We start from the raw sequence: 25,331 nt of genomic DNA on the forward strand, positions 1-25,331 counted from the left end.
TGTATTGGGTCTATTTTGCAATCCTAGCAGCACACTTGTCTGGATATGTGAAGCGCAAACAGAACGAGGGACCCCTTGTTTCCAAGATATTTGTCGTTTTTATTTGACACCCAAAAAAATTACACGTATATGGGTGCAGGGGTCACGATTAGAAAGGGACATTGCAACTTTCTGCTGGTCACAGGAGCGACACTTGGCCATTGTGTCCACCAGGCAAGTGTTCTCGCCCACTGGCCAAACCTGTTCGTCAATTGGAACACATGGGGTACATTTCAGCCCCCATTCCACTGCAGACAATGACTTGCAAGCCAAAACCCTATTTCTCTCAACAGATGCAAAAAAACAAACATTTTGTGAATATTACCTCTGCTCTGGATTGAGACTTGAAGGAATGTATCACCATATAATATGTTATGGTCGTTTCCTGTTGACTGCTGCCCACACTTTGTGTCATTTATATGCGGTTATGTCTTTACCCTCTTAATCCTTATTTTTGCTGATGTCAGTAGTAGGATGAACACTTGCATCGTGGCAATGTTGGCGATCAGAATACGAGTGTATGGAAATGCTTTGATGATCTTGATAGTGATAAATGAGAGAGAACCTTTTTTCTGGGTCTCCGTTGCATGAACAATTAGTTACAGTTGCACCATAGTATTTCCTAGTCCAGCATCGCTACAATATTAGTATGCCCAAGTCAAGTGCCTTTGATTGACACATGGCGACCAACTACAGTCTATGAATCATAGCTTTTTACGTGATCTGGCATGCAGTATTTTCATGCTTCCACACAACCTCTGCAGTGGGTTCACATAATCTTCCCAAAAGGCTTTCGATATTTCAGGCACACACCTTTATTACCTTTTTTTGCCACATACTGCTCACACAACCATGTGCACACATGTATTTTGTAATACTTTGTTGTTGAATCAAATCTGAAAGGAATATCATTATTTCCCAAACTAAATAAGATTTAAAATATATATATATACAGGATAGAAATTCATACCTTCAATACCTGTCATAACAGAGAAATTCGATTTGTTTGGTCAGATACATTTATTTGATCATCGTATAACAGATGGTGAACACAGGCTGTATATTGTCTTTTCTTGTTTGTAGTACTATTATACTGTGGTCTCTTTTGAAATTACATTGAAGTAAAAAAAAAGATATGCAATACCACACAGACATTTTCATTTTGAATTGCACTGAAATCCAATATTTTTCATGCACCTTGGAGAGCAACGAGACTACTGCTTATACAGTAGGTGTCATGTTTTGCTCTTGCATAAAATCCAAAGTTGTTGCGAATTAAAGAATAGGAATATGTATTGTTGGGTTCAGTTATTTGGATTGAATAGACCTATTGAATTATGTAAGAAAAGTACATTGTAAGACTCTTTAAAATAGATTTTTTTAAATTTAATTTGGAAATGGGCGTTGGCGCCAGAACAAAAGCTGTGTTCTATACCTGGGGCGGTCCAACTCCAGTCCTCAAGGGCCACCAACAGGTCAGGTTTTCAGGATATCCCTGCTTCAGCACAGGTGGCTTAGTCTTGTTAAGCAGGGATATCTTTAAAACCTGACCTGTTGTTGGCCCTTGAGGACTGGAGTTGGCCACCCCTGTTTTAATACCTGCGCTAGTTATACCCCCTCCTCTGTGTTACTTGGTTCTCTTGATTATATTATACATTTATTAACGTTGTATTCTCTGTGTAATCAACTACAATTATAATGTGCCATGATAGATGAAAGGAGTATGATGTGTGTGTGTGTGTTACATTAAAGCAGCAATATTCCCCTCCCCCTAATAACACCCCTCCCCCTCACCCCATTTAACTTATTTTAAAACTGGATTAGAACTGCGGTGTCCTCCAGAAGTGATGTGCTCTATTGTCAGCTCCTGGGATTCCCCGGTCCTTGAGATATTTCGAACTTTTAAAAAACGTTTTATTATAGATTGGGCTTTTCTCAAAGTGCTTCACAATTACAGGACAGTGCGCAGCGCATAAGAGTTTTACAGGCACAGTCCCTGCCCAGGCGAGCTTAATGTTTTTGGTGCTGGTGAAGTTACTAGTATTACTTCCTGGCTTTTAAAGGGGATTTAAATGCCTGTCAAATAGGAAGCCGCGATCGATGATATTCCGGCTTTCTATTTGCCCAAGATTTGGCAGCCATTTTGTTTTCCCTAGCGAGAAATGTAAACCTTTATTGGTAAGTATCTCGGGGACAGGTGATTTCTAGAGCTGTAAATAACACAGTTCAGCTACAGGGGGAGGGGGACCCCTTGGTTACTTCATGTAAAAAAAATATATGGGAGGGGATTGGAATTAAATTAGTTTTTTCTGTGTGTATAATTAAGAAGACCCATCCACTCCCACACATCCCCCCCACACACACCCACACCCTCACACCCCCCCGCCCCCCAACATATTCGCACACTAGTTCTTTGGATAACCGTTATGTTCTTGTGTATTACAGCTCAGAGCATTCTGTATTTAGTGCAAGCCATTAATGCATCCTTTTTTTCCCCTTACTTCTAGGTATTGATGAAAGGTCAGGGGCTTCCTCGTGGGGAACAAGTGGTCAGCTAAGTCCATCATATGAATCTTCAAGGGTAAGTTTGCTTGGGAAGACGCCTGGTCCATAAAAGCATCTAAACAGAAATAATTGAGATTCTTTAATGACTTATTTTTTCTAAGATAAATCACTCTGACGAGATAAGTGACCATTAAATATTGATAGACATTTTAATGTTGGATTCATGTAAAATAGGGGAAATCATGTTCATTTTCTGCAGTGAATTGTACTGCACATTATAGTGTAATGGGTGTAGCTTTTATTTTAAGAAAATGAAATGATTAGTGAATGGGTTATTAAATATAAATGGTCAACTCCAGTGACAGAGCTGTGCTATTTTCAGCTCCGGGGCCCCCGTCTACCAGGGGAAACAAAATGCCTGTCCAACCTCAATAGGAAGCTGCAACATCATTCGTTGTAGGTTTTCTATTGGACAGCCATTTAAATCCCCAGGAAGTAGGGCAACATACTCCACATGAGCGATTTATTTTTCATTGCTGTGAGTGTAGCAGGGCAGCAAGTGGCCGCGCTTAATAACTGCGCAAGTGATATGGGTTCCTGATGTACAGTATCAGATGGTAACTGGGGCTAGCCAGGGAGTTAGGAGGGATTGCTGCTTTTAAATTGAGGTTCACCTTAAAGCGGCAATCGAAATGCCTTTTTTTTTTTTTAAACATATGATTGTAAGAAAAGTATTTGGGTGCTCGAGCAGCTAGATCATGCAGGATGTGACATGGAAACAGAGTTCTCCATAGTGGAGTTTTTTTTATAGAGAAATCAGTACACACGATTGAGTGCAATATGACCGGTGTTCCCTGAAGGTCAAAGAAGCGTGAGGTACTCCACACTCATCTAGAACCTCATTGGAGGTGTCTTCAACAAAATCTTCAATCAGGAAGGTACTCGCAGTTACTATGAAATAGGTAACCCACTTCAGGAGGTTTCTCTGAGGCGTGCCAGCCGCTGTAGTAGGATCCAATAGAGAAAAAGGAGAAAAAAGCAGCGCACAGCCAAGGGAGTAGGGTCCAAAACAACTTTATTGAAGCATGGTTAAAAAAGGAGGTCCACGGCTCTCCTACGCGTTTCGTACAATAGTGTACTTTATAAAGAAACGTGTAGGAGAGCTGTGTACCGCCTTTTTTTTTTAACCATGCTTCAATAAAGTTATTTTTTTGTTTTGGACCCTACTCCCTTGGCTGTGCGCTGCTTTTTTCTCCTTTTTCTACATGCGATTGAAGCATAGAGTCTCCGGAGCCGAACCCTATTAATGTTGGCTCCGGCGACCCCCTACTTCCTGAGATACCTCTGTAGAAGGGGCTAGTAGTTGCTCCAGCTCTGCTGTGTGGTTCAAGTAATTGCGGCTTTTCAAAGCTCCCGCACCCTGTGGGTTGATAGGAAGTCGTGACGTCATCCTGTGCATGCTACCGAGGGGCTTTAAACTCCAGAGACACCGGCGCCCCCTACGGAAGTCGGTATCTCGGGAAGCAGAAGTACCTAGAGCTGACATGGAGGCTCGACTCCATAGAACACTTGCTTCCTACCTATGTAAAACAAAAATGAAATACGAAAGGCAGATGGATGCTACTTGAAGGACTTTGTTTAGTTATTGCATTAAAACAAAAAACTTTTTTAAAAAAATGTTGAGAATACTTTTTCCGAGAACATATTCTTTTTCCACAAGCATGCAGTCGTATTAAACCTTTATCCGGGCAGAAGGCCCAGCAACACCTTGTATAACAATACAGTGTGGGCCTCTCCGATAGGCAATTGGTACCAAAATGCGCACTAATACATTCAAGAGGCAATCTATGTTTTACAGAAGATTCTTGTTTTCCTGTGCTTAAGAAATTATTACTTCCTAGGAGTTCATTTTCAAAGAGATAAAAGCAGGCAAGTCTTGGCTTTATGCATGGTTACATTTGTTGAAGAAAATTAGCTTGTTCTTTGCCAAATGCTTTTTGGTCGGCTACAAGGGATTGCACCTTAAAATAAAAATACATGCGTCAAGTAGTAGTTTGGTTGCAACGTGGTCACCAGGTGTTGTATTTTACCATTATCTAATTCAGTGATTTTCAACCAGAGGTTCTGCAGAACCCAAGGGTTCTGCGGACACCCCTCAAGGGTCCCATGGCCGACCGGGGTGGGAGAGCTGGGACAACTGTCCCAGTGGCTCCCCAGCAGCGGTGGCTGGGGGCTCCCCGTACAGCAGCAGCTCTGCAATCCTCTTTCTGTCTGTGTCCAACTTCCACCTGGCCGGAGCAGGGAGCTGTGGATTCCTTGGACTGGCGCCGCTTTGCAGACCTCACCCTGTGGTGGGGGGTGTGTGGGTGTGGTGGGGTAAGAGAAAAAGAGAGAGGGAGGGGGTGTGAGAGGGAAGAGAGATGGGGCGAAGAGAGCGTTGGGGTTCCCAAGAATTTCCCAATATAATACTAGGGTTCCTTATCGAAAAAAGATTGAAAACCACTGCCCTAATTCCTTGTGGAGCTTGGCCTGGTCAGGATTTTACTTTGGCTGGGAGAATATTGGGGACACTTTTTTTTGGCACACCTTCAATATTTCGCTCCGGTCCCATATGGAAGGTGTAGTGACTCATTGCGAAGTGCTTCCTGTCACTCGTAACAAACCTGATGGGATTTCTCATCGGTCTCGGGGTGTGAAGGGCTGCCGTTTCAGGTCTGTGATTGCACTGATTACACTTCCAGTTTTCTGAGAAATGGAGTATTCCCCAGGTTCTGGGATTCTTGGCTTGTTACACTTCATTATTTCATTACATCCCTGATTATATTAAGAATCAACATTATTCTTTGCATCACTACAGCATCCTTAAGGAATATACTTTGTATGCATTTTATTCTTGTTGCGTATGAGCAATTTGTGACAAGTACCTGGCTCTCCCGTCCCAGCCATGTAATACATTTTATTCAGCCTTATGAATAAAAATGTCTCACAGTTAAACTATATCTTCTGTCAGGGTGGGGAGGGGGGGGGGGTTGGGGGGATCTGGACTTCTGCAAAATCTCCCCCTTCCTCCCCCACCCTCCCATTTCGCCCTTATTGTTTCATATTAGTAGGTCTGGTTAGCAGTCTCCCTCCTCCCCCCCACTATGTACTGTACATTCTGCATGTGCCGTTTTTTTTATATATGCAGGAGTAAATTCCCAATAATCAATTATGTAACAAACACGGCGTTGGTTTCAATAGGGAAACGGTTACATGGCCGAGTATTTTCACTTGACTTCAGCAATGGCTTCTCTTGCCAGGTCCCTGTTATTTCTGAGCAGTTAGAATCTATACCATGGTATTGACCAGAAAAGAACGAATTAAATAGAAATAGCCACGTTAGTCCAGTTATAATTGTGCAAAATAAAGGAGTACTTCTGTGTTAGGTGGTACCTTTTTTTAAATTTGGATTAACCATTGATATTTTAAAACCAGCTTTCAAAAGCTCCCTCTCTTCCTCCCCTCTCTTCCTCCCCTCTCTTTCTCCCCTCTCTTTCTCCCCTCTCTTTCTCCCCTCTCTTCCTCCCCTCTCTTCCTCCCCTCTCTTCCTCTGGTCAAGCAATGCGGAAAGAGGGGTTATTATTGAGTGTTGCTTGACGTGAGGAAGAGCGTACAGCTCTAGAAAGCTCTTGAATACCAATTGCTAGTCCAAATTTAAAAGGTATCATCTAATACTGAAGTAGTCCAGAAAATAAGTAACTTGTTGTTCTGGCAGTGATCTGTACGTTTGTACAAGGATCCTGCATATGTTTCTTTCGGTCGAGACTGTCCGTCTTCTGTTCATCATGGAAACTGCTGAAGTCACGACAATGGCACGCTAGTCTTGGATCAGTAAGACAACCAAAAGCGATGATGCTTTCAGTTTCTTCACAATGGAAATATGTTCAGTGGCTTTGTCTAGTCCGTGAACAAGTGCTTTTTCAGGTAATCTGCACATGCATAAATCAGCCCCTTCAGGGCATCTCATTGTGTCGCAGGCCCTCCTGAGCTTACAACGGCACCATACAAATCTATGTGTGTATATAACATCAAGTAGACCTGGGTTTTATGGCACGCAGTCGTGTTTTGGATTTCTCAGATGTCACATTTTCTTGCACCATCAGTTCCTGTTTGTTTCCTTAGAGGTGTTGTTTTGGGTCCTTTGGCGTGCGCTCGGGTTGTTTATCCATTGGCTTTGAAACCCCAGAATACCGAAACGATTTGCAGATGTGTTTAGCATTGCCCAATATGAATAATCAAGTTCTCCAAACACAGTTCCTCTTTTGTTAATGCTCAGTCATGGACCACCCAAGGACAGTGGCCGTTTATTTGTCAAGCCCTAAAGACACAGAATGATATCTATAGAAGGCTTATTCTCTTTCCTCACTGTTAACACAGAATATTAGCGGGGACTTTGACTCTTTGATACCTATTCTTGCAGACACTTTGCCATCCATTCATTTCCTCCGGTGCTTCATGAATGTGTTTATTTTATTGTAACCGTGCAACTCGATCCATGAGCTTTAAAATCTGTTTGTTATGAAGAGATGGCAAACCTCACGGAGGCTGCCATCTTTGTTTATTTTCTCTTCAAGCGCTTCAGAGTTTTTATTGATGCCATTGAGTTACCTACTACAGCGAAGGTCTAGATCAGGGGTTGCTCAAGTCCAGTCCTCAGCAGATCAGGGGCTCAGTCGAAACTGAAGTTGGGACTGATTGAGCCACCTGTGCTGAAGCATGAATACCCTGAAAACCTGACCTGTGGGTTGGTATGGATGACTGGAGTTGAGAACCCCTGGCATAAGTATTGTTAAAATACAATTTAAAAAAAAAATGACCAAAGCAGTGTCGGGCTGTAGGAAGATGCATCAAAGTTGTTGTGGTTGTCCAAAAGGTTGGGTTAACCCCCCAAAAAACTGAACCTGGTTCTCTTGACACCTTGCCTTCCGTTTATAATTTAATTGACATAACGTCGACTGTATATACGCAGTGTTTCGCTTGGACCGGAAGTAAGATGTAATACGCAGGACTTTTTAAGCATATGCTCTTGTAATTGTACTATTGTTATAAGAAAAAAAAATGTTTGTTGGGAAAGCCTTCCTGCGTGAGATTTAAGTAAATAAGCTAATTAAAAAGCTGAATATGCACAAACAGGGTTTCACAAGCCCCTTCTGGGTCCTACATATGGAAGCCTTTGGTATCGCTAATGACCTTTTGCTTCCTACTGTTAAGATAAAAGATCTGGAATATGGATCCTGTGGGCATGTTAATAGTCCAGTTTCTTCTCATTTGGGATCCCCAGTTGTACACACACTTGGCTTCATTCGTAGGCACCTGCACATCACCCTGTACTGCAAATGGTACATTTATTCGTCACTGAAGCTGCTATTCCTTTCACATAAGATGCATGATATTGTATTTTAGTAAGTAGTTCTCCTACAGTGCATCAATTATATTTTGGATAAAGAAACTGTCATGATATCATGAGAGATTCAGTATTTTAATCAATCTGGTGCTTCAGGGGGTTAATGTGGTTACCATTGTTTCTTAAAAATACAAGGTATTGGGTTTATGACGGGTCAAGACCCTTCCTGGGTCTGTGCAGGTCTACAAAGAGGGCTTAATTGGTGGGTTATCACTTATGGCTCACTAGAAGTACCATGTGTGTTGTATGGGACTGATGGAATCTAGAGATAAGGGCATTTGTTTTGCCAGAGATGGGATAAAATTTGTTATAAACAAGCCAATTTCTAAGGAAGCTCTGACAGTCTGGAATGATCACTTGTGCATCACAGAGAGGGGTGACACACTAGTCACCACTTAGTTGGAGGACTTTATTAAAAATGAAGTTATCAGGTGATAGCCTGAGGTCTTTCATATACCTAGCCAGCTTTTAACCACCTTTTTAGGAGAGTTTTTCCCCCCCGAATCCTCCCCCCCAAGTCCTAAAACTGTCAATCTAGTAGCTGATTTACGACAGGGGTGGGGTTATGGTGTTCCCAGTGAAGGGAAGTCGGAATAAAAAAAAAAACCTACTTTTTAATTATAAGTCGAAATTCAACAAGAGGTGTGTTGTGGGATCTGCCACTTACATTCTCATCTTTCCTGCGCCAGTGACCTCTAGCGCGTCGCCCCTTTTTACCACTGTGTCCAGTATTTTTGGATAAGCCACCTAGCAACCCAAGTTCTTTTAACGGCTAGAAGCACTGCATTGTGTGGTTACACGAATCTAAAGTCGAACCAGACTTGAAACAGGTTTTAGTTAACTACACTAACTTTCAGTCACTGATGACACACCATGTTTATCCTACCATCAAATCAATTAGTTGCAATGTACTCTGCAAATAGCATAATAAGTAAAGCATTACTAGTGATCTATACATCAGCGCGGCGTTTCTTTGCCATTTGCATGCTGGCATGTTTCAGATCTAGGTCCCTACCCCCCAGAAGCCTATATGTGTTTAACTCGTAAAAGTTATTATCTTGGCCCCTGAGCAGGTCCTGCTCTTATTTGTGTGTGTAGCATTTAAAATAATGATTTTTTTTCAATTTCTAGCATCTCTAAGGCTACTATGGTACCCCTCAGACTGCACTTTGCTCTGAGAGCTCTATGTTAACGTCCCAGAGACTTAATATTTAAAAAGCTTAAATCTGTCGAATGGAGCGTCGGGGTTTAAAAATAAAAACCGCATTGGCAAGCGCAAAAAGAGATCTCGTCAAGTAAGCATGCAGATTTCATGGAAGATGTAAAACAAATATACATATTCACCGCGCTTCTCCGTGTAAGGAGCATGCTGCGTGGGAAAAGATTGGCCATACATATGTGAAAAAACAAAAGGTGAATCCCTGCGCTTGTCCCATTGGGCTAACAATAAATGAGGAAATAAATATACATAGTGAAACCTAAGTCTGTAAGATAAAGGAGACTTTTGGTTACATCCTTTGACCAAATAATGATAAGCCTGCTAACCAACGTCAAGGTAAGTCTCAATAGCAGGGCCCTATGCAAAATGCATGCAAATGTACTGTGGCATATACCCTGAAGGGGTTAATAAACTAAGTGTAAGCTTATGTAACTTAGTGCAGTTAAAAACTGGTATATACTAGTACAGATACTTGTAACATCAAGAGGCTGAGACTGGAATTGTGGACCCTATATTTCTAAATATTTATAACATAATGTGTGTACAAGTCAAATGCGTAGAGTTGGTGTAAACAACATTGCAAATATGTGTGTGTATACAGACACGTACATGCAGTCACCTTTTGGATTAGAATCCTAGTAGAAAGACCATTGTGCATTAAGGTAACGCCGAAAATTAAATGTAAAGGTTTCCATTAAAACGGATGTTAAGAAATCTCCTGCTACTACCTGTTTTCGCACAAAGAATGGTATGTAGCATTTGGGTTCATTTTGATTTTGTCATGAACTTGTAAGGCTTATTCTACATGTACCAGGCTTGATTTGTGATATCTGATGGAATTCTTACATAAATATATTACACAACAAAGGTGATTGGGGAGGGATACGTTGATAACTCGCGCACCAATGCAGCGTCATAAAATGCGTGGCAGGTCCCTGGATTAGGAAACCAAGAGGGATACTGTCACAGAGTTGATAGACACGATCCAGGCATCCGAGCACCTTGTTGGTGTTGGGAACCTTACTAGCATTCTTTAGCATGGGTAACATGGAACACGAATTCCATAAGATTATATTTGCTCAAATTCTGCAAATAAAAATCATAATTGAAATTACAAGGGAGTACTATTTAACCCTTTGAAAACTGCAGTGAACTGATCAAAATCATTTTCCACTTATACACACACACACACACACACACACACACACACACACACACACACACACACACACACACACACACACACACACACACACACACACACACACACACACACACACACACACACACACACACACACACACTGCTCTGCTGTTCTATCACAAATACATGGTGCTGCATAGCACTGCCCCATGAGAGTTCCAAACGCAAAGATACAAGTCTAGTCACTGGCTGTGACAATAAAATTGTGATCTTGGTGATGACAATGTTGTCCTAATGTCCCATTTCCTTTGGAGTGCTGTTCTGCAAGACAAACACTGAAACAGGGCGTATGGGGCTACATCTATGTCTCAACCAACACTCTAAAGTGGCCAACTCCAGTCCTCAAGGGCCACCAACAGGTCAGGTTTTAAGGATATCCCAGCTTCAGCACAGGTGGCTCAGTCGACTTGAGCCACCTGTGCTGAAGCAGGGATATCCTGAATATCTGACCTGCTGGTGGCCCTTGAGGATTGGAGTTAGCCGCCCCTGCTCTAAAGTATCTTGAAGTTAGTGAAAAATATTTGTTTGTGTGTGTGTGTGCGCTTTAATAAATTAAAATACTATTTAAACTTTAAAACGGCACCAGTAAAGGCACCAAGCGTAAAATTAGCATTAGAAGAAACATATGCCTGGCCTGAACCTAATTTTATTCACATTTAGTACAAATTGAAGGGGGTAAAGCAGATCATCCAGCATGTTTAAATTGACACAACCCCTGATGGCTTCCTGTTTGGCTATAATAATATGCTTCTTTTTTGTATTTTAACATTCCATATAAACTGTATGTGTTAACCTTGGCTATGAGCCACTTGGTTTCCTAGGCAGCTGCTGCTACAAGCTGCCCATCTGACAGACGGGGCTACAGCCATGGCTACCAGCGGACATCCTTGTAGTCACGATCACGTTGTAAATGTCAGGCTGATTCTGTTTTCATGTCCATCACACGTATAAATCACCATTTTTTTTATAAAGCATGTAAAGTGGGGCAGAGATCAGTTTGGGATTCAGTACACCCAGAACCATACCTTCAGCCGCAGAGTAGCAGAAGGGGTTGACGGGCATTCATAAGCAGTTGTTGTGATCTGACATTTATGCAGCCTCCAGATGCTGTGCTTGTGGTTGCACGGCCATCAAAGATACCGGGGCCTGTTTTAGCCCCATTAATGTTGTCTCCGATGTTGGCCTACGGTCTGCAAAATGATAAATGTTCAGTGATTGATGAATTTGTAGCCTCTGAGGGTTTGGTGTCGATTCGGAGTGATATGAGCGGCGAGCCTGGGCAAATACGCCCCCCCCCCCATCCCTCTTTCTGTGGACTGAATTTGAACTTCTCCCATCTTTACTTGGATGAGACTAAATATTGGTTGTCACAGCGTTTTCGTTAAACTGTTACATTGTGGTTTCATCATTGGCAGACTCATTGTACAGGTTGTATACCCACCATAGGACATACTTTATGATACGGCGTTCTATGGTGGAGATCCTGTTTGGAACTTTCTTCGAAGAAATCGGTGCCTACCGCCTCATGTATTTATGAAGTATAAGTAATAATAATAACGTTGCCATACAGCGCTTTTCTCCTAGTGGGACTCAAAACACATCACATTTACAGCATAGCGCGCGGTACGCAGCACACAGGATTATTACAAACACAGCCCCTGCCCAGATGAGCTTACAATGTAGGTTTTTGGTGTCTGAGGCTCAGGGAGATAAAGTGACTTGCCCAAGGTCACAAGGAGGTGACACCGGGAATTGTCAGTGTGTCATTGTTTTCAGAGGCAGGGTCGTTACTCGCTGAGCCACTCCATCTCCCTTATGCACTGTTGTTATCTGAGTGCTGTTCCATGTTCAGGGGACTGTCATTTTTTTGAGCTTCCAAAGCCGTAAGAAAATAGCCTTATCTTGTTTTTTGTTTTTATTCCAACCGATAAGTAAAGGAAAATCACAAGCAGCAAAGATCAAGATAATACATTTGTTTTTCATTGTATTGTGTCTTTGAAAAGTTAGGGATTGATTTTATTTTTATGTTAGTTGTCGGCTTTTTATTCAGTTCTGTAGTATGTTTACACACACTCTCTCTTTCTCTCTTTCTCTCTTTCTCTCGCCCCCGCTCTCGTGCGCTCTCGCTCTCTCTCTCGTGCACTCGCTCTCTCTCGTGAACTCTCACTCGCTCTCTCTCGTGCACTCTCGCTCTCGTTCTCTCTCTCGTGCTCTCTCTCTCTCTCTCTCGCTCTCTCTCTCTCTCTCTCGCTCTCTCTCGCTCTCTCTCGCTCTCTCTCGTGCTCTCTCGTGCTCTCTCGTGCTCTCTCTCGTGCTCTCTCTCGTGCTCTCTCTCTCTCCCTCTCTCTCCCTCTCTCTCCCTCTCTCTCCCTCTCTCTCCCTCTCTCTCCCTCTCTCTCCCTCTCTCTCTCTCCCTCTCTCTCTCTCTCTCTCTCTCTCTCTCTCTCTCTCTCTCTTTCTGTTGCAGTATAATGATGCGTTCATAAAGATATAGCATTTAGTTCTTCCTGTCAACTAACTTATGTCATGGCTTTGGTTAATTGACAGTCAAGGATTTTCCACTGTGCATAATGTCTAATAAGATAATATATACAAGCTGGACGACTTTAAAATATTCAGAGCTGTAAGCTAACTTTATCATGGCAGTGGCCAATTACAACTCTATACATGAATTAGGAGTGTCATTACACTCAATTAGCAAGACTGCCACATAATCTTCTTAATACTCTGCTCTTTTCCCCCCAGGGTTTTACAGACAGCCCTCATTACAGTGATCACTTGAGTGACAGTCGGTTAGGCCCCCATGAAGGATTGTCCCCAACGCCTTTCATGAACTCAAATCTGATGGGTAAGTAGGTCATAATTTGTGAATCTAGCCCCTCAAAGCCTCTTTGGTTCAGAGACATTTGTCATCCCCTTGTCTCGCCACGACACATCTAGCATCTGGATGTGGCCCGCTCCTCAAAATCGGAAATGGCTACCGGGAGAAATGTGGGGAAGTTTATCTGTGACGCGTGTTCCCTTTTATTTGGGTTTTTGTTTTTTTAAATCTGAAGCATTTTGTGATTGGGCAAAAATACCTTGGTCCAAAGCTCATTATCGGTGGTTATTAGTGAAATTAAAGTGACGCCTATACGTATATTTAATTAGCAAAATAATAAATAAAACCTTTAAAGTTGACTTAATACCTTGGATAAAGTTTATCAAAACCTTCCAATCGCTTTCACAATAATGTTAGTGATCTTAGAATCCTTTATGTACTGTTTTTATTTATTTTTGCTCTTTTCTTGAAGTCATTCTGAATCCACGATGAAACCAAACAGATACAAATGAAGGAGACGGTGTATGTTATTAGCACGAGTCTCCGTGTTCCCAGAGGAACATAAATCCATTTGTTTATCACAGTTCACAAATCGGTGCTTGTATTAACCCCTCCCCTGCCAGAGAGGGAATAAGAACGATTTAATCTTTCTAAGAAAGTCAATTACACGGATACCTGGTTTATTTCCTTTTGACTTTCCATTTTTACTGCAAGTTCCTTAACGGTTGCAATGCTCTTGTTTCTGTTCCCCATTATAAACCGCTTTATTAAATGTCCTTTAGTTCTCTAATTTGGTTTATAGTTGACTTTAATTCATGTCAGCGTTTATTTGATTGTTCTTCTCGGATACCAAAGAAAAGAGGTGTCTGATATGGAAATGCGCATTATATTATACAGTGTAGAGTGAAAAATGTAATAAGAAAAATCTATACTTTTTTTGGGGGGGTGGGGGGGTTATTGCTTTGTAATGTAAGCAAGTGTCTGGAATGTATGTAAGATTTTAACATACACACACACACACACACACACGAGATTACATCAAGATTTCTGCATGTTGAAGGTCTGTCTTCTTTCTATCCCACCTTACTTTTAGTACTAAACCTTTTGCTAGCCTTTTTTGTCTTTCATATCTATTAATTTAGGCTACATCTCCAGTTAGGCTGTTCTTACTGCAAGGTATTATATTTGTTTCCTATGTGACCTATTTTGTGTTCTCAGTATTGTCCTTTTAAGACACAGCCATGGTTAATCTAAGTGGATTACCTAAATCCAAATCCTGGTGGTCTGCAATTTCTTTGGGAAATCTTTCTGCTTTGCTTTGTCTATTTTTTTCTCTTTAATCTGTTGTAAAGCATTGGTTTGTACGTACTGTAGCAAAACGGGCAGCATGCCAGTATTTGCTGGTATTTTACTTTAATACCACGCACATGTAATGAAATAGAATTCTAATTATTTATCAATATATATTCAATAATATATTCCAGTGATGGTGTAATATTGTGTGTATGACCTACTTTTGTTTTCTTTTTTTTTTTTAACCCACATGAATACGCGCTCTTGGTTTTGGTGTATGTACTTCTGAGACCTTAATATCTTCTTCATAAGGAAAATCTCTTCGTATAATCAGAAGGATGACTTATTGTATTGATAGGAAAATGATAACCCGCAGAATATGTACAGTTTTCCGGCATCAGTAAGTCTACTAGACCTCTATTCCTTTCCAATGGTGTCCACATTCAATTCTTAACATCCATAAAAACATGCTCACTGCAATTCACTCAATGCCTACAGTGTGTTATTCACTAAGTTCTGTTACTGGTTAATGCAGAGACATGGGCGATAGCTCCCATTCAGGTTAAGACGCCCGTTCGGGTATTATAACCCATAACGGAGCTGGTTGAATCTGGGTGTATGGAGGTTATGTGCTGGAGTCTGTTGGAGGCATCTTTTAGCGTTAAAGGGGATAATCGTCATAGTAAATAAATTGATACCTTGTAGCCTCCAGGGTGGGATTGATGGGTCAGGGGGCTTTTAAAGTGTGGTCACAGTTTCGTGAATTTCCCCTCGGTGTTAAACATTCAGTAAATGATGAGATGAAGCATATAGTTATATAATACAGGTCTGGTGTGAAATGAAGCAGTTTAGACACAGCTCAAGTAGCAAATATGTATTTTGTGTGTTAGAATCCATGACGATCCATGGAATTGAGTATTGTGTATTTTTTTAAATCGGGGGTCGATGGTGGGTATTGCTATGTACATGTATGCTGTAGTTTTTTTCATGGTGGCTACACAGCCAGCATTGTAGATGTGTATATTTACTACTCTCACTTTATCAAACAAAACATCAATACATATTTTTCTTCTTTTTATAAAATAATGACACTAACGTTGATTTAAAGCCCATTTCCCTATTGATGGAAACAAAGTTGGTAATGTAAAATAAATCAAGCTTGCAGCTTAGATGTATTTCTAAGTGGGTTGGATAGTGTATAAACTAGTCTTGCCTTAAGGATTCATATTCAGGCACCTACGGCTAGTTTGGAGTGATGAGGCCAGTCATGTCTTGGGTGTTCTTAAAGGCATAGTCCCATTCAGCTGATCAGAAAATGATCATGGTCTTTTTAAAAAAAATATTCCAGTGTGACGGAGGGACTTTATTTCAAGGGCGGTGTATGTTACTAAGAGCGATAGCATCTTTAAGTGAAGTGAACACATCACTGGTACTTTGTACTTACAATTTGTGGCCAGAAGGGGGCAGAGAAGAGTAGGCTGTTTTGTGCTTTTGAGGTATAGCATTGACTTCAGTGTAAGTGATATACTGTATATACCCACGTACTGTCTCTGGCATTCCTGCAGTCTGATTAATTAAAATGCAAAATAAAAGAATCTCACTTGAGCGAATGTTAATTGTAACCGGAATAAGTATGGCACGTTGGCCACATACACTGAGCCCCATAATGACCAGGCGTGCTTGTCCTCTCTCTAGGAATAATTCACCTTTTATGTTGCGTTATCATGAAGGATTATTGCAATGTGTGTATAAAATGATCACTACTCATTAGTTATCCAAAGGCCATTGTGTACATGATTACTTTGTAAAATTTGACGTTCACCCCATAACATTATGTAGCACTTACTATTCAGAGCAACCCAATTGATTCTTTTTCAGAGTAGGTTAATGGTAGTTAGCATGTTTAATATGCTAATTGCGTCACGGTTTTCTGAAAAATGTTTGTTTAGTAATTGGATATGTGGACATATGTTCAGTTCTTTTTATTATAACCATATATAGTGTGTGTGTGTGTGTGTGTGTGTGTGTGTGTGTGTGTGTGTGTATATATATATATATATATATATATATATATATATATATATATATATATATATATATATATATATATATATATCTATATATATCTATATATCTGTATATCCATCCACACACCACACACCACACACACACACTGAAGAAAGAGATACTATTGCCATTAGTCCACACAGATGATCTGTCTTGGAACCAAAGTGTGTGTAAGAATCAGAGGTTATCACTGTAAAAGTGTACGAATAAAGCCTGCTACACATCGCTATACCTTTGCAAGCCAATGTGGACCTCGCTGTGCTTGAATAGGTTAAAACGTGCATCCTATTTCATTGTTGCTGTTGGCACTTAAAAAAAAAAAATCCTCACAAAAACTGGAGGAATTATACGTCAAGAGGATGTTGTTATTTAGAGTATTATGCTCAGCCATAAGCGTATTTGCTTGAAGAGATAGTGGATTATAAAGTGTCACTGTCTTTCATGATGGAGCTCTTAAACACTTTAATGATCTTGTACATAGCAGAAGAGAGAGGGAGAATTCTAACAAGGGTTGATAATGATTCAATAATGAACAATTTGCCACAGAAAGATGCATTTCCATATTCATTTAGTTATTTTTGAAGTGTGCTGTGCATGCAGAAAAGCAATTCTGTGGCGTCTCTCGTTCTTCCTAACTAATGAATTCCAGAATGATCCTGTTGATTCGGAGGCATAGAGATAAGGACCCTGCTTTTAGCCCAAATGAAAAAAACTTGCAATCCATTGGTCTATGGCTAAGCAATTAGCATCAAGCAGATTGCTAGAATGACGACTATAAAAGTTCTTTTGAGTTTTGACCATAGCTGTGATTTTCGTTAAGTGTCACTATTTGGAGTTCACAATCTCTTCTACCCTCCTTTTGTAGATTAATTGCAGCGCTTTTAAAGTTAATAGTTGTTCACATAGAGTACAAGCGGATTTCATCCCCCTGAGTGCCTTATGATCGCTCTAGAGGTTACCATTAGTACTGTAGCCACATCAAACTGACAGTATTTAGTAGTGTTTAACTCCTTCAACGTGTAAAATAATTAAGTGTGCTTCAGATATTGGTGGGGGATACTTGGATTTGGTTTCCAGAAATGTAGTTGGGAAGTTAATGCAGTCTACATGCAAACACCCAGGGCCTGTCTGTGTCATTTATATAGCGCAATCCAGGTACACAGCCCTTTACAGCAGTAAAGCACGTGTCATATTATACAACATAATAGCAATAAACACTTCAGACATAAACGATAGGAAAAGCCATCCCTGCCCCAAAGAGCTTACAATCTTAAGTGGGAAGAACGTAGAGACGGGGAAGGATGTTCTGGTAACTGCGTCTGCAAGGCACAAGGTCAGTGCAAATGAGATGAATACTATCAGCCAGCGGAGAAACCCACGTGCTTCATTACAGAGGTGTGCTTTAAGTAGGTCTTTACCAACCCACATGTACAGTACATTTTAGTTACAAGATGCAGTGCTATAAAAAAAAAATGTTGTCTTCATATTTTATTGCAGAGAAATGCAATGTCTGTTCAGGTTAGAAGTACGAAGAATGATATAGTTTAAAGTGGCAATCTCAAGTGTTTTTATTTATTTTTTTACTACAGAGAATTGAAGCAGGGGGTCTCCGGAACTGAACCGTTTTAGTTTCGACTCCAGGAACGCCCTGCTTCCAGAGATACTGACCTCCGTAGTCGGTGCCGGTAGTCGCAGCTAGCAGGAATAACGTAACGGCCGCTTTTCGAAGCTCCCGCGCCCTGCCGGCCAATAGGAAGCTGTGACGTTGTCCGGTGAGCCTTCCTATTGGCCGATGTGACGCGGGAGCTTTAATATACAGTGGGAGACCGGCACCAGCTATGGAGGTAAGTGTCTCTGGAAGCAAGGGGTCCCCGGAGCGTAAATGAATGGGGTTCAACTTCGGAGACTCCCTGCTTCAATCCAATGTTAAAAATAAAACTTCACAAAAATAGCTATTGGCTTGGGTGGCTCCTTTAAAATGACTTAACATGTTTCAGTGTGTTTGTTTTTATCTGCAGTATGTTAACGCCATTTTCAAACTGGAAAAACTTTTTTTAACCTAGACCTGGTTACTGTGTAGGGTAACTTCAGGCTCACGTTATTTATTTTCTTTATTTATAAAATGTTTTACCAGGAAGTAATACATTGAGAGTTACCTCTCGTTTTCACGTATGTCCTGGGCACAGAGTTATGATGACAAATAATACATGGTTATATAAGTGAATACATTATATACAAGACATTGCATGCCCAGTTAGAGATGATATATATTATAAGCGTATGTAGTATTTACAGGCCAGATTAAAATGTGAGACGGCTTTAGTTTTGAAAGAACTTAGACTGGTGGCGGCTGTGAGAGTCTCCGGTAGATTATTCCAGTTTTGGGGTGGACGGTAAGAGAAGGAGGAGCGGCCGGATACTTTGCTGAACGATGCATATGTCGCTAGTTTTGATTCCGCCAAGTCTGTTATTGTCTAATCATTATTTTTAAAATTTATTTTAAGTACCCAAATAGTAGGGTATGCTGTTCACGTAGCGTGTGCAGACCTGCAGAGTCATGGCAAACGCATTAAGTCCGTTATCTGAGAGTGCCAGATAAGAGTAATCATTCTAGCTGCCATATAAGTAGACCATTTAATGAAATAAAAATATTTCAGTCTTGCAATTTATCGCTCCCAGTATGGTAGTTGCCAGTTTGTGTGCGTTTATATACGCTCAACCTTTGTATACTACATAGTTACCACTAGAGATGCGCCAACTTGTCCAGACTCGCGCTGCCTATGTTTTGCTTGAACTCTTGAATTGGTCAAAAGTTACAACTTTTTTAGCTGAAAAGATTTGTTTGGGGTGTATTCACTCCCTGCACCCATGTTGTTGGCATCCGAGCGTACTGTGCGACGCTTTCAAAATTAGACTTTAAATCCGGGGTCTCAAACTCGGTCCTCAAGGGCCACAAAGGCCAGCTTTTATGGACTGAACCACTGACTGAGTCACCTGTGCTGAAGCAGGGATATGCATAAAACCAGTCCTGTTGGTGGCCGTTGAGGACGGAGTCTGAGACCCCTGCTTTACATGTAGAATCTACAAAAACGACCCCAAAGTTATAAAGAGAAAAGCAGATGAATCTCCGCTACATAAGAATTCAATCGATTTGCTAGTGCAGCCCTAAATCAGCTCAGGTGCCAATGAATTGTTTGAAAGGTCACACAATTAGTGAGATGGTGTGTAATCAAAGTGGTTTAACTTGTAGATCATTTCCCTCAGGTATAGAAAGACTTTTCAGCTGCAACTTGCATAGTGATCCAACCTAGCAACCAAGGAGCGTTTAAGCAATTCAGGGATACAGTGGGAGAGTGGCACAGAGGAGAAGGGTACTTACTGTACAAGGCGCTTATTATCCATCTCAGCACAGTGATATCCATCATTAAGAAGTGGAAGATGCATTATACAACCCAGACACTTCCCGCTCCCTGCCCGGGAAAGCTTATACAATCGAAGTATCCATTGATTTATTTACCTCCCAAAACACTCATATATACAACACATGAGAGATGCCTGGGAAATCATCCCATTTACATATTCTGATATCTGCCTCTCTCCTGCCTCTCTCTGCCTCTCTTTAGGCTAAGGCCCCGCTCCCAGAGTCAGCGCGCCCGCACTGCAGACAGGCGGTGCGCTGACATACACAGACCGCGATATGCGGTCTGTAGGGAGCGGGAGCCGGAGTGGGAGGTTTGACAGGGAGAGGGGGCGTGGCTTGAGCGGAGGGACCCGCTACTCTCCCCCCCCCCTCCCTCCACAGACTCGGGCTGGAGCTGCTGATGGTAAGTATTAAACACACACACACGCAGGCACTCATACACACACACACACACACACACACACACACACACACACACACACACACACACACACACACACACACACACACACACACACACACACCACACACGCAGGCACTCACGCACTCACACACACACACACACACAGACAGAGGCAGGCACTCACGCACTCAGGCACACACATACACACACACAGACAGGCACTCACGCTTTCACTCCACACTCCTCCCCGCTCCCCGAAGCCTCTCCTCCTCCCGAAGCCTCCCCTCCCCATTGGCTCACAGCCACACCACGTGACGCGTCAACGCTAGGGATCACCATTCTCTTGTGTCCCCTAGCGGCTGACGCGCCACAGCGTGTAGTGCTCTGTGCCGCCAGGGGGGACCGGGACCGGCTCAGCAGGATTCCCCTGCTGGTGGGGAACTCGCGACATGGCTGCCCGTGCCAACGAGCGCAGCGGGACCGAGGCCTTACTCTCTCTGCCTCTCTCTCTCTCTCTCTCTCTCTCTGCCTCTCTCTCTGCCTCTCTCTCTCTGCCTCTCTCTCTCTGCCTCTCTCTCGCTCTCTCTCTCTCTCTCTCTCTGCCTCTCTCTCTGCCTCTCTCTCTCTCTGCCTCTCTCTCTCTCTGCCTCTCTCTCTCTCTCTGCCTCTCTCTCATGCTATCGCTCTCTGCCTCTCTCTCTCTGCCTCTCTCTCTCTGCCTCTCTCTCTCTGCCTCTCTCTCTGCCTCGCTCTCTCTCTCGCTCTGCCTCGCTCTCTCTCTCGCTCTGCCTCGCTCTCTCTCTCTCTGCCTCTCTCTCTCTCTGCCTCGCTCTCTCTCTGCCTCGCTCTCTCTCTCTCGCTGCCTCGCTCTCTCTCTCTCGCTCTGCCTCACTCTCTCTCTCTCTCTCGCTCTGCCTCGCTCTCTATTTCAATCAGCAGAGATTTTTTACTTAGTTTACTCCTGGTTAACTTTTTAAAGTGGGATATTTTTAAAGTTGACGCATCCCTAGTTACCACTGCCCATTTGGTAATGTTTTGTTTCAGCATTGATCTAATAATTACTGATCATTTTACATTTGTGGCATTGCCAAATGACAAAGTTGGTTTGTGCTTGTTAAACATGTACCCATTCTAAAAGCAATATAGGTTTTATTTATTTTTCAAATAGCAAGTGTCACTCTCGACTACAAATGAGATAAGCTACAAAGAATAATAATGTGTTGTCACTGCAAGGTATCTCATAGTGTAGCTCCTGTGAAGAACAGGCACATTCTTCTGCAACTAATGCTTTTATTGGCTCCGATCATTTACATAAAGCTTCAGGGCATTAGCTGCAGCACAGGCTGACAGCCATGAATAGTAGCAACATTTGTGTTTAACAAAGAGTCTCAGCTGATAACATTGTAGCTGTAACACACACTGCCAAACCCTAGGAAAGTTCTCCATTAGGCCTCGGGCATGGTCAGCGCCCGTGCTGAGGCGCGCTCTCGCTTACCACTGAGCCCCTACAGCCGCAATGAGTGCGACTTTAGCAGGGGCTCGCGCACGCTTCCGCAAGCGTGCGGAAGCGTAGGTCTTATCCAATTTTTAGATTCAAGCGCTCACGGGAGCGCAGAGCCGGTCACGTGAGCGGTTCGCCCAATGAGGGCGAACCAGCTCCATGACGTCACTGGCCCGCCCCCCGACACGCCCCCTGATGGCGCGCGAACCAAGGTCAGGGAAAGCACCCGCTTTCCCTCAGCCTCAGTGCGCCTCCGCACGGCTGCTGCAACCCTGGACACAGCCTTATGGAGTCATTGACTATCATAGGCTGAGCTCTTATAATCCTTGACACCATTTGCACAATATTACCATCATCCCTTCCATTCATAAAACATGTTAAGTTATTAAAGGAACGAAAAGCTTACGGTGCAATGTTGAACGAAAGGTAACCCGTCCCAGCATTGAAGTGGAAATTATATCGAGTCCCCTTTTATACTGCACCTGAACCATGCCTTAGGGCAGGGGTGCGCAAACTGGGGAGCGTGAGATTTTCAGGGGGGGAGGGGCGGTGATTACAGAGGCCTTGCACTCTTCCCCAAAGCATTTAAATTAAATGCAGAGGAGCGCACGCGAGGTTTCTGAAAGGTCCCTTACCTTGTCTCTGGCGGCTTCTGGCAACACAGCGTCAAATGACGTCGCTGGGTCACATGATGCTGCGTTGCCATGGTAACGTTACTCCGGAAAGCAGGAGACAAGAGGTATGGAGGGGAGGGGGGCACAAGCAAGGGGGAGAGCCGGCAGGGGGGCGCACTAGAAAAAGTTTGCGCACCCCTGCCTTAGGGGTCCATGTTAAAATGGACAAGAAGCAAAAGGTGACACTGTGTGCTCATTTGCATGTCATTTCCCAGAATCCCTGGCTTCAGTGGGAGCATTGCCAGCTAAGAGATAATGGGGAAAGGCAGGGTTGCAGCCCTGTCCGACATGCGACTATGCTCACAACTGATATTTTTGGGTTACTTTCTCCCCAAGAGCATTTTATGAAGGGGTTGCGTCTAGAACAGATTGTGTTACAGTTTGGTATATGTGCGAGTTGTTGCTTTTCTATCCACCTCTCCAAGAGCATTTCTCATCATTCTCATGCAAGGCTTTATTACAAGTGTAAGCCATTTCTAAGATGTCCTAGCATTTCATGTATGGATTGTGTAATACTTAGGTGAGAGTTGCTATAGTTGACTTGTCACTGTCTAAATTAGCACTGGTTTGTTTCGCATGGAAATCATGTACCATGCCAAACATATCATTTCATAGGGATCAAAATCTTATACGGTCTATACCAAAGATTTTAGTACTTTTTTCACGTACCTTAATGCAGAAATATACCTGTTCGGCCAGTATAAATTCAGTTGCAAACCGGAAAAAACGTTGGATACGAGTCTTGTACCCCAACCGTATGGCTGCCCAAGGCCTTGAAAAGTACAATGTAAGGGCGGGGAAACCTTTCAGTGACACTTTCAAAGTGCTTTCACTTACAGTAGGCCGTGATTATACCAAAATCGGCGATGCCGCGCGGCTCAAAAACAAATTGCTGCAATCCAATTAAGGTAAACATACCTCGCGCGCCGCCTGGAACTGCAGGGCGGCAGACTGGAGAGCAGGCAAGAGATTTTGTTTTGAGCAGGAGACGGTCACGTCACGTGAGCGGTTCAGCCAATGAAGGTGAACCGCTCACAGCCACGCCTCCTTATCTCCTCTGCTTGTCTCCTGCCTGCAGTTCAACATCGCGAGGATGACGTCACCGGATCGCGCTGCCGCCCTGTTGGAGCTGGTATAATCAAGGCAATAAAAGTACGGCTAAGGCCTCGGCCAGGGTTCCTGCTGATGTGCGGAGGCGCGCTGAGGCTCAGGGAAAGCGGGTGCTTTCCCTGGCCTTAGACAGCGCACCGTCCGAGGGCGTGTCGGCGGGCGGGCCAGTGACGTCACGTAGCTGGTTCGCCCTCACGTGACCGGCCCTGCGCTCCGGCGAGCGCTGAAATGTAAAATTCTGCTAAGACGTTGCGGAGGGTAGGCGAGCCCCTACTAAAGCCGCTCTCATTGCGGCTGTAGGGGCTCACAGGTAAGTGCAAGCGCACGCGCTGACCATGCCCGAGGCCTAATGCAAACAGCGAACTGGAATGGATGACTGTGATTTGGAAAGGTTGTAAGGGTTATGGGATGCGTTGCCGTGGACTGAAGGAGCGGCTCCATGAGTGAAGGCGCTGTGACTCTTAATACAATAACACTGAGTTTGAAGTAAGGGAGTCTGGTTCAAATCCCAGTGTCCGCTCCCATTGAACTTGGGCAAGTATGTACCTATATATATCTTTATTTATATAGCTCCCACAATGTGCTTGGCACTTTACAAAGACAATACAGTACAGTGAATGATAATACACTAAGCACAACAAAATCAGACAATAGGAAAGGAAATCCCTGTCCCGGAGAGCTTGCAATCTAAGTGATCTGTTGGGAAACTTGCAGAGACAGCAGGCGAGGGAATAAGTGCAGTTGATGGCAGTGCTTGGCAGGAGTGACTGTGGGACAATAGCCATAAGTCCAGACTATTGTGGTGCTTCATTTAACAGGTGGGTTTTTCATGTTTGTCTTGAAGGTGCTTGGTGCTTATGGGCAGAGCGCAGGAGACAAGCAGGGGCAAAGCAAGAGATCAACGCTGATTATGTAGGAAGGAGCAGGTCACTTTATCTTCCGGTGCCTCAGGCACCAAAAACATAGATTGCAAGCTTTAAGTACCTGCAAAATTCTATGTACCCCACTGCGTGCACTGTCAGCACATAGTTATAATGCCACCAGGCAGCTTCTGTAGCCTTAAGGGCTTGACCCCGCTGCCTACTACAGCGTCCGCCACAGACGAGAGCCCTCCCCTCAGTGGCGCCGGGCCCGCTGCGAGGGGGGCCGCAGCGCTGAGACGAGAGCTGCTCCTGCTCTCAATAGAATTGAGAGCAGGACTCGCGTCGAGCGATACGGCACGCCCCCGGCGGTTCAGCCAATGAGGGTGAACCTGCCGGGTGACGTCATGGCCGCGCCCCCATCACTCCCCCGCCACGCCCCCCCCTCCCCGGTCTCTCTTCCTGCAGACCAGGTAATCGGCTGCACGCGCCGCCAATCTCGCGGGCGCGCGTTGCAGCTGAGTTACCGGGGCCTTAGCCTTAGTCGACCGGTCTAATCTTGTGCCTCAAAAACACACACACACACACCCCACACACTATACTATAAATCTCATGCACTGACCGTGGCCTTTTGCAGTTACAAGCACACCCTTCTGTCTCTGTAAGTTCTCCCCACTTACCAGTTGGATTGTAAGCTCTTCAGGGCAGGGACTCCTTTTCCTATTGTTTTATGTCTGAAGCGCTTATTCACATTATATGTTATAATATTATG

The 25,331-nt window shown here is 43.3% G+C and overlaps 1 protein-coding gene across 12 annotated transcripts in view; it reads left to right on the top strand.

The window, feature by feature from the left end:
• The window catches only part of TCF12 (transcription factor 12), a 218,449-nt gene that overhangs the window by 55,376 nt on the left and 137,742 nt on the right, over window positions 1–25,331 (top strand). For all 12 annotated transcript variants that reach the window (XM_075575781.1, XM_075575779.1, XM_075575777.1 and 9 more), the window contains 2 exons: window positions 2,547–2,620; window positions 13,155–13,257. In XM_075575781.1, coding sequence (XP_075431896.1) covers window positions 2,547–2,620; window positions 13,155–13,257 — 177 coding nt within the window. The remainder of the gene's footprint in view (window positions 1–2,546; window positions 2,621–13,154; window positions 13,258–25,331) is intronic.

The sequence above is a fragment of the Ascaphus truei genome, chromosome 18 (genome assembly GCF_040206685.1).
Source record: "Ascaphus truei isolate aAscTru1 chromosome 18, aAscTru1.hap1, whole genome shotgun sequence".
NCBI classification, from domain to species: Eukaryota; Metazoa; Chordata; class Amphibia; order Anura; family Ascaphidae; genus Ascaphus; species Ascaphus truei.